General features: G+C 45.9%; 1 protein-coding gene across 2 annotated transcripts in view; it reads right to left on the reverse strand.

Moving 5' to 3' along the window:
• PARG (poly(ADP-ribose) glycohydrolase) overlaps positions 1-10579 on the reverse strand; it is a 116496-nt gene extending 105917 nt beyond the window's left edge. Inside the window, exons 1-2 of one of the 2 annotated variants that reach the window (XM_075841758.1) lie at positions 10275-10579; positions 6438-6504 (exon numbers count right to left, since the gene is read on the reverse strand). In XM_075841758.1, the coding sequence (XP_075697873.1) occupies positions 6438-6504; positions 10275-10422 (215 nt within the window). In that variant the 5' untranslated portion in view covers positions 10423-10579. The remainder of the gene's footprint in view (positions 1-6437; positions 6505-10274) is intronic. The other variant, XM_075841759.1, reaches the window with a different exon arrangement.
• Positions 10580-10583: the final 4 nt, after the last annotated feature.

Consider the following 10583-nt stretch of genomic DNA (forward strand, 5'->3'; position numbering starts at 1 on the left):
TTGCTTTTTTTTTTTTCCTAGGGCTGTTGAATAAATGGTGATATTTCTTCTTCCTGTTACGCAATTTCCACCTCCTGTAAGAAATTCCGCGTCGTTCCGCAGCAAGTTACGCAGTGCGTTGGGTTTGCTGCAGAATTGTTGCTCCGTATTGATTTCTATGGGGAAAAAAAATTGCAGGAAACCAGTCCACTTTCCGCAGCAATAGTAAATAAAGTTTTGCGCCGCAGGTGAATTTCTGAATGGAATTTTTCCACAGCGGGTGGATGAGATTTGTTAAATGCCCACTTTGCTGCTACTGTAATACGCCGCGTATTTTCCATACGCAGTTCTGGACTGAAAATACGCAACAATTGCGTTACGTGTGGACGAGCCCTAACTTAATACAGAAAGCTATGTACGGAGACTAGAGACGCACGCAGTTGAGACATGATCCTCTGTGGTCTGAATATATAAAAAGACAATATGTATACGGAGGATGTGAAGAACTTGGTAAAACGTACTTTATTTAAAGATAGACTGCAATGAAACGTGCACAATGATATATCGAAATATATATATTATATAATATGATAGCTCTAACCCCTTCTTGGGGTTGTCCCATTAGAGTCCCCTGTCCATATACCCTATTAGGGCATATAGATGTCATAGAAGGTGGTCACTGCGTTGGTAGTTTCACCTGCTGACCATGGATGTTCGCCAGTAGGCACTCATTTAGAAAAGCACTTGTCCTTTTCCCTGAAAAGTTGTAGAATTTTTTAGGCATTATTTTGGGGCACATATAAATTAGAATTGTCGGAATTGATAAAAATGCATTTTTATTTAACCTCTACCTTAAATGACACAATAACTTTAATGTACAGGTTGTATTAAATATTTTTGTTTTTTTATGGTTTAACAACTTTATAAAGATATATATATATCTTTTTTAAATAAATATGTACTACACTTTTTAAGAAACTTTCACCTAACAGGCATTATTATTGTACAGCCATGAGGGCCTCTGCTAGGCTCCAGGCTGTCAGGCGCCTGCATGATCGGGACGTAGATATAGGGTGTCTTATAGGAATTACCGCCTGATGATTATACACTTACGGTAGTCATTTTGCACCAAGAAGTTTAGCGATCATTTGTCACCAGATAGTCACCGATTTTGGGGCATCAACAAATTTGCAAAACAGCCCACGATCTTCTGATCAGGAGCCACATGTGCATTAGTCCAACGAGTACTGAAGCGACAACTTATGGAGATCCAATGGTCTCCCCAGTGCGGTCAAGCTCCTTTATGCTGGGTATCGGTCTCATTGAACCGGACCGATGACATCCTCGGACATGTCCCTCGACCCGCCAGTTGAGGCGTCTTCTATGGGAGATTGGCAAATTCCAAAACTCCCATAGAACTGAATGGAGAGCGCCGCGCACATGTGTAACCACCTCTCCATTTATTCTCCGTCTGAATGTGGCGGGATGGGGGCTGTGGGATATATTCCATGTATACGCCATCAATGTGAGAGTTGGGAATACCCATTTAACATTTACTTTTATGCTGCAATGTTTGAGGGGCAGCGGTTACTTCCTGCCAGTGTAACTTTAAGGGTGAAACGACTTCCTTGGTAATGAGTCTGTAAAAACTTGTACGAGGAATGTCATTTTATGTCACTGCCACAAATAAATGACTAGTCTTGGGTGAAAGTAAACACTCGTGATAATTCATGTAAACTCAAACACAAAGCCAAAAGAAAAATAACATGTAACTATTTCTAACCTTACTTTATGCATTCAGTTCACATGTACCCTCACCGTCTGACGCCATGTTTTTATAGCCACTGTTAAGGGGCTTTATTCTCCAGCGCTGTAAAAACACAGTGATGCAGAACAGCAGCTGTTAAAGACGGTCACCCAGTAAAGGAGTCTGTAAGGGTTATTTTAGGATCGCCTTTGTCTTCTAGATCTGTATACACACAACACTCAAGGAGTTAAAAAGAAGTTCTAGAAGTGCCCTTTTCCGAGACCTTATTAGGCGTAGGAATCGCCCTAGATTGAGGCTGCAAATTTTGCAAAGGCCCAAAAACGCAGGAGTACTGGCCCTCCCAAATTCCTGGATTTATTTTTTGGTAGCTCAGAGTCAACACCTTAAGGGATGGGGCGATCATTCTGGGGAAGAAACTTCTGCAGTTATATTGCAATATAATTTGAAATTTTACTAGAGGCTGCTGAGAGTTGACGTCTCTCGGGTAGACGATCCGTGTTTCCAACGCTAGATTTTATTTATAAAACCTGGGGGAAAGTTAAGCAATTGAGAGGGGTTAGTGGATACACCGAATATACACCCATATGGGGAAACAGGCTGCTTCCTAAGTTCATAGGACTAGAAAGTTCGGAGTACTGGAAGACGGCGGGGCTTACGAGGGTGTTTCAACTGACAAGTGGGTCTACCTTTAAATCCTTCTAGCAGTTCCAAACAGAACTTAATGTACCACATAGAGGGTTTTACAGGTATTTACAAATAAGACACGCGTTTCAGGCACAGTTCTCACAGTCCCAAGTGACTATACAACAGGATATTGTCCAAGCTCTTGGCCCTTCTGGGACCACGAAAGGGGTTATATCGTGGGTACATCAACTCCTGATGACCAAATTTTTGGATAGTTATCCTTTGGTGGCTATGCATAAATGGGAAAGGGACATACCCGGGATTGAAGAAGACCAGTGGTCCATTATAATGGAAGATGTACCGAATGTTTCGTTGAGTGAGGGCGGCAGGCTCTCCCGGCTCTACATACTACACCAGGTGCATAAAACACCTGAGGTGTTACATCACATGGGAATTCGGCCTGATGCTACATGCCCGAGATGCGGTTTGGAGCCTGCCGACCTCCTCCACATCTGTGGGATTGTCCGCAACTTGACATATACTGGTCCAGGTTACCTGCAATGGTGGGAAAGGTGTTCTCTAGATCTGTGCTTAGGGACCCAAAGGTACATTTATTAGGCTTTGTAGACATTCTGCCTTTGGACTCTAATGGGAAAATGGCAGTGGGAGGATTACTATATGTGGCCCGGTCACTCGTAGCGCAGCATTGGATTCAGCCTTCTCCCCCAAAGGTTCAAGAGTTTGTAGATAGAGTGAATCAGCTGCTCATTCATGAACAGTTGGTATTTCTTAAAAGAGGAGAATCTACCAGGTTTGACAAATTGTGGGTGCCGTGGCTAGACACTGATGGATTGGCGAGTGCCGGACTGCTAAGGGAAGATTCGGACACCAACGGCTCCTGCATACAAGGGGTTAGAGTATTGGTGGAAGATGTAGAAACAGAAGGCGGGTAGTGAATAAATTCTTGTATATCTGATATCGGTCTGTCTCTCTGGGGTACTAACTACTTTGGTGGGAATACGGGCTATGATACCCTCTGGTATGGACAGGAGTGTGGAATGTAGATTATACATGCTTGTGGAAGTATATATGTACACGCCCTGCGTGGCAAAATTTATGCATGACAAGTGTATGCATTCATTTCCTTTTCTGATGTATGGTCGAAAGTACAAGGGGGGGTTTTGTGGGGTCGGGGGGAGGGTGTTCTATTTTTGGAATGTTGCTGTAGTTGTTGAAAATGTACAATAAAATAAAAAAAAAATAGTTATAGACATGTAACCAGCAAAAACGGAAGATTTCTAAAAAGTGTCCCATTTATTACCTAACCATAGGATGGATGATAAAAATTGGGTCGCTGAAGGCCCCACCGATAATTAGGACAAGGGATCCAGTGGAGGGGCCCTCAGTAAGGCCTCATGCACACCGCATACTATCCGCATACACATTTGCACCGCATACTATCCGCTATTGCGTATAGTATAGGCCAGTGGACCCCAAACTTTTTTTAACCAAGGACCAGTTTCATGCAAGATCATTTTTCTACTGACCAAGGGGAGGGGGTGGTCGGGGGTTTAGGGTCAGTTCACACGTTGCGTAAATACAGCAGATTTTCCGCAGCAGAATTTGTTGTGGAAAATCTGCAGCATAATACAGTAGCAGGAAAGTTGATGAAATAGAACAAATCTCATCCACCCGCTGCATAAATACTAAGCGGAAAAAACGCTCAGAAATTGACCTGCGGTGCAGCGTTTTATTCCGCAGCATGTCAATTGTATTTGCGTAAACGCTGCTTATTTTTTGTGGGTTTTCACCATTGAATTCAATGGGGAGGTAAAACCCGCAACAAATAAGCAGTTTAGTTTGTTGCGCTTATTGCGGCAGAATCCCAGCAATTCCGCCATAAATAACGCAACTTAGAGAAAAAAAGTATTGTATACTTACTCAGAACTCCGTTTCTTCCTCCAGGCCGGCCTCCTGGGATGATGATTCATCCCATGTGACCGCTGCAGCCAATCACAGGCTGTAGTGTCGGTCCCAAGGGATGAAACATCATCCCATGTGACCGCTGCTGGAGCCAATCACAGGCTGCAGTGGTCTCCTGGGATAAAACGTCATCCTAGAAGGCCGGTCTGCTGACATTCCGCCCGAAAAACTGCACCACAATTTGGTGCGGTTTTTCACCCAGAATTCCCTGCGACCAAATACCACGGCCCGGTATCAAACGATCTACAGCCCAGTGGTTATGGATCACTGGTATAGGGCACATTATATCCTACGGGCCAATGCACACGAGCGTGGTTTCCACGTGCATTGCCCGGAGCTCAGGCCTAAAAAAAAACAAAGAAAAAAAAACGGACATGTCATTTTACAGACCGCATCTTGTGTGCGTGCACGGTCAGTGATTGCGGACGGCCCGCGGATGACACTCCTCTGACTATTTGGACCGTAAGGCTTAGGCTTCCATCACATCTGCGTTAAAGGCTCCGTTAGGCCGCAACATGCTGCGCTTTTGTCTCCAGTAAAACTATGGACACACGAACAGAAAGTCGACGGAACCCTTTAAAGTGTCCATCGTGCAATGGAACAGTTGCCTCCGTTATTCCCTTGTTCTGCTCCTGTGACTGAGCAAAACAACGTAACACACCAGCACAGGTGTGAACACAGCCTAATCAAACCTTTTATCCTATCCGGAGGTAGAACCTCTTAAAGTCCAAAAGTACATGCCTTCGGCTATGTTTACACTGCCAGCACAGGCCCCGGCAGATGACTGGAAAACTAGCGTTGCATGCAGCGTCAAAATGACGGCAACTGATAAACCCCACTGTAAGTTAATAAAGTCCATCAGACGACCGACGGCATCCGTCAAGTAACGCATCTGGCTCGGTGTCTTGGTTTTTGTTATAAACTGAAACCATGGCATAAGTGTGAATATAGACTAATCGAGGGGTTAAAGATAGTTCAAAGCAAAACAAAACACCTTCTATCAAAAAAATAGGAGGGAACAGGAATTGCTTCCTCCCTTATTGTGTCTTTGAGGAATAGAAGATCATTACTGCCATGTTATTACAATCAGAGTCTCAGCATTAGAAAACCTATTGCAGCCAATCCCCCATGTAAAGCAAAAAAAAAAACTCATATTCAGTCTGACCGATCACTCTCCGGCAGCACACTCTCCGCACGCGCTCCACCCATGCAGCGCACTCTCCGCACGCGCTCCACCCATGCAGCGGATGAATGGCATTTTGTAACACCCCGCTGACTTGTACTACATTATGCTTAGTTGTGCGCCAAACACGAATATGGCAGAATAGTAATGATCGGACCTACCCCCATTCTCTACTGCAAATAGGTGAAAGTGGAGCAAGACGTCCCAGCCAGAGTGAAAAACGACGCATTTCAGAAATTATATTTCCATTGTAACAAAAAAAAAAACATATGTCAAAATGAACTAAAAACAAAAAATAATGAGATTTTCAGATGAACTATTCCCTTTAAACTCGATTATCAAACTAGCTTCTGATGCCATTTACTAAACCAAACAGGTCCCTCTCATTAGCAGTAAATAGCGGTAATATAAACGGTATGAATAGGGGACGAGCACGATGAACTTCATGAATGGTCACGTTCTAAACCGGCTACAAAGGTAAACCAAGGATCGAAGGATATATAGTAGAAGGTTATTCTCATCTTACACACACACGACTATACCCCTCGGATTTGCTATCACTTAATGAGTATGGGTCCGACTTTGGAATCTTCACCGGCCCCCTATGTTTTCCCTGCGTAGCCGCACTCCCGGCTGTGAAGGGATCGGCAGCCGGCCCCAATCACCTGAATAGAGTTAGGTTGCAGTTCCCTGACTTGGGAAAACTTAGTAGGGGGTCTCATCACTGAACTAGCACCGCAGCCCCGAAATTCTCATAAACGGTGGGGGTCCCAGAGGTCGGATACTCACTGATCATAAAGTAATGATATATCCTACAGATATGCCATCACTTTATAACGAGGGAATACCCCACCGAGTCAACATAATGGATAAAGGAAATAGGGCGTAAGAACAGCTCACCTTTTAATCTGGTCTGTACGTCTCCCTTTATGTCCCAACCAAGAATGGAGGGTCCTCTGTTTGAAAACTACAAAAATATAGAAACACGAGTTATTTCTACCAGAGATGTATTGACCGGCCTCAGCTCTGTGGTCTATGTTATTCCAGCAGCAGGACTGGATGGAGTAAATCTTTAGATAACCGCCTGGATTGTCCCTGCGGGGAGAAAAGGTCTTTAAGGGAAGGAAATTGCAGAAAATTTTTTTATTCGAAAACTATGGGACAAGTTTATTAATGTATTCCACCAATTTAATGGTATAAATGCATTGAAAAATATTATATTTTAGGCAAACGCCATATTTACAAAGACCCTAGGACACTGGGGGGAAGTTAACATTCAATCTGATGGTATTGGTCCCCAATGGCAGATGTCAGGAGACCATCAGGCAGGCACCATTGACCATAGATTAACAGGATCTGCAGACAAAAATACACTATATGGACGAAAGTATTGGGACACACCACACCTCTTAAAGGGTAACTAAACTTTAAGAAAACTTCTGACATCTCATAAGTTTGATCGGTGAGGGTCCGAGTACCGAGACTACCACCGTTCGCTAAAACGAAGATGCAGAAGCGCTCGAGTGAGTGCTGTGCGGCTTAGTTTCTGATCGGCTTTTCTCGGAAAGCCGAGCAATTGGTGTGTGGGCTCAATAGAAAGTCTATAAGCAGTGAAAACGTGTTCTGTGGAGTGATGAATCCCCCTTCTCTATCTGGCGGTCAGATGGATGGGTCTGGGTTGGTGAATGCCAGGGGAATGTGACCTGCCTGACTGTATTGTGCCAACTGCAGTTTGGTGGAGGAGGGATAATGCAATGGGGTTGTTTTTCGGGGATTGGCCGAGGTTCCTTAGTTGCAATGAAGAGGAATCTTAAGATATTTAGAACAATTGTAGCCTCCAATTTTGTGGGAATAGTTTGGAGTTCAGCCCTTTCCTGTTCCAGCGTTACTGTGCCCCAGTGTACAAAGCAAGGTCCATAAAGACATCGTTGGGTGACTGTGGTGTAGAACAGGGGTCTCAAGCACGCGGCCCGCGAGGCTGTCATCTGCGGCCCGCGGAACACAGAGCCACTAGGATCGGCTCTGCTCCGAGACTCTTGAATTCCCTGACATCGCTGTTCATATATGGACAGTGTGTCAGGGTCCTCCCCAGAGCCGGAGTCCCAGGCAGAGCGCTAGTATCGGCACGATGTCTGGGGCTTCCCCAGAGCCGGAGTCCCAGTGATGTCAGGAGCACAGCTGGAGTCCCAGGAAGAGCCTACTAGCGCTCTGCTCGGGACTCCAGCTCTGGGTTTGCCCCTGACATCTCTGTCCATATATGGACAGTGATGTTAGTAGCAGAGCTGGAATCCTAGGCAGAGTGATAGAAGCGGCTCTGCTCCGGGACTCCAGCTCTGGGCAAGCCCCTGACATCACTGTGGCAGCATCCGCGGAGGGCTATGCGGCAGCATCCACATAGGGCACTGCGGCACTTAAACTGGATTGTTGAAATAAGCACGTGGAGAAATATCTCAAATGTGAAACCTAGCGGTATTATTATAGTAATGTATTATTATATTAATATAGTGTTATAGTAGATCAAATAACTAAATTGATTAAAAATAATTTTGTATTGTACCAAATTTGAAAGTAATGGGGCCGTCAACTTCCCATTTTTTTCTATACGTGTCCCACTTACCCGTCCGAGTTTGAGAGCCCTGGTGTAGAAGATCTTGACTGGCCCGCAGAGTCCTGACCTCAACCCCATGAAACACTGTAGGTATGAACTAGAATGGGGATTGTGACCCCTATAATCCAACATCAGTGTCTGACCTCACAAATGATCTTCTGGATGAACGGGCAAAAATTCCCACATACACCCCAAAATTATGTAGAAAGTCTTCCCAGAAGAGTGCGAGCTGTTTTAGCTGCAATGGGGAGGACCAACTCCAAATTAATACCTTTGTATATAGAATGGGATATCATAAAAGCTTCTCTATATGTAATGTGTAGGTGTCCCAATACTTTTCTCCATATAGTGTATATCTCATTGGTATTAAACTCTCCCATTTCTGGATTTTAAATCTGGGGTATTATGTGTAGATCCGGGCTTATCCGCACTGCTTGTCTGCAGTGGATGTTAGAGATATACAAAGTGAACACGTCCTGACTGAAGGCTCTTTTAAACCGTCCGATAATCGTCCGGTGCAGCGAGTGCCGATCAACGACAGCTCGTTGATCGGCGCTCGTTTGCTCCCGTCACACAGAACTATGGATGGAGATGAGCGGTCATTACTCCGATCACTCGTCCCCATACATTATCATGTCGGCAGCGCGTTTCGCTGTTTATACAGGAGGATGTGCTGCCGGCAACAATAATATTTCACTTTTTTAAAATGATACGGCCAGCAGATGATCCAGCGTTTGCTCGTTTATCTGCTGATCATTCCCCCATTTACACAGAGCAATTATTGGCAACGAGTGGTATATGAATGCTTGTCTGCCCGACAATTGCCCAGTGTAAAACCCTGTTTATACCTCCAAAGAAAGCCTCCAACATACGTTACTGTGTTGGTATACAACAGGGGTCTTAAGCACGTGGCCCGCATGCAGCCCCTGGGGCGGTCATCTGCGGCCCGCGGGACACAGAGCCGCTAGTATCGGCTCTGCTCCGCGACTCTGGAATTCCCTGACATCGCTGTCCACATATGAACAGCGATGTCTGGGGCTTCCCCAGAGCGGAGTCCCGGGCAGAGCGCTAGAATCGGCTCTGCTCCGCGACTCTGGAATTCCCTGACATCGCTGTCCACATATGAACAGCGATGTCAGGGTCTTCCCCAGACTCTGGGGAAGCCTCTGACATCGCTGTCCATACATCGACAATGATGTCAGGGGCTTTCTCCAGAGCAGGAGTCCCAGTGATGTCAGGAGCACAGCTGGAGTCCCAGGAAGAGCCTACTAGCGCTCTGCCCGGGACTCCAGCTCTGGGGTTGCCCCTGACATCTCTGTCCATATATGGACAGTGATGTCAGGAGGAGAGCTGGAATCCCAGGCAAAGTGCCAGAAGCGGCTCTGCTCCGGGACTCCAGCTCTGGGCAAGCCCCTGACATCACTGTGGCAGCATCCACGGAGGGCACTGCGGCAGCATTGTATTGTATCAAATTTGAAAGTAATGCAGCCCGTTAACTCCCCATTTTTCCTATATGCGGCCCACTTACCCGGCCGAGTTTGAGACCCCCTGGTATACAATATCATATATGTTGCCTATAGGCTACTGAAAATACATTTGTATGCCGCGCAGTACACTTGTTTAGTGAATGCCTCTGTATAGAATAGCGTCATGGACTTCCAAACAGCTAAAAAACAAGGTATGCCAACGTATACCAGCCCGACATATGCCAACGTACACCAGCCCGACATATGCCAACGTACACCAGCCCTGCATATGACAAAAGGATACGGTTTTGACAAGCGTCTTGTGCATGGTGCGTTCTAGATACATTGGGTGAATGTGGCAGGAGCTGTCCTGGCGTGTACGCCACACGTACACAACTTACAATGTGAACAGACCCCAAGTATAAAGTGGGGCTGTCGCCTGGGTCCCTAAGGACTCCCAAAACAAAGGGACTGTGGCGCAGGGTAATGGACCAGCCATGGTGAGGGATTTCCATGCTATCACTGGTGGCAGGAGAGCGGGGAGAGCCCTGGAGGTTCTGGGATGCCAGTTATAGCAGTGGCAGGGGGCAGAGCTCAGGGTGGGCAGATCTCGTGGTCATACATATTCCAATACTAATATTATAAACGGTGAATAGGCTTCACCTCTGTTCCCCACGGTGCTGCTGGGGCCCCGGCTTCCCGGGGAACCCCTCTCTTTATCAGACCTTCCGGTAACTCCCTCCGGTTCTTCTACACGGATCCTCTTGCTGAACGGTTCATCCGCTGTGTCCACTCCAGAACCCGTACTCATTGCTCCGCACACGCAGCTGGGGAGTGTCTACTCATCATGAGTCGCTACTTATTCCCCTATAACACAAACAATCATAAGGCAGTATATTTTGCGCTTCTAGATAATCCAGAACTTTACCGATGCTCCCTAAGCCTCTGCGCAGACTCAGAACATCAAATACG

The sequence above is a fragment of the Rhinoderma darwinii genome, chromosome 11, assembly GCF_050947455.1.
Source record: "Rhinoderma darwinii isolate aRhiDar2 chromosome 11, aRhiDar2.hap1, whole genome shotgun sequence".
In the NCBI taxonomy this organism is placed as follows: Eukaryota; Metazoa; Chordata; class Amphibia; order Anura; family Rhinodermatidae; genus Rhinoderma; species Rhinoderma darwinii.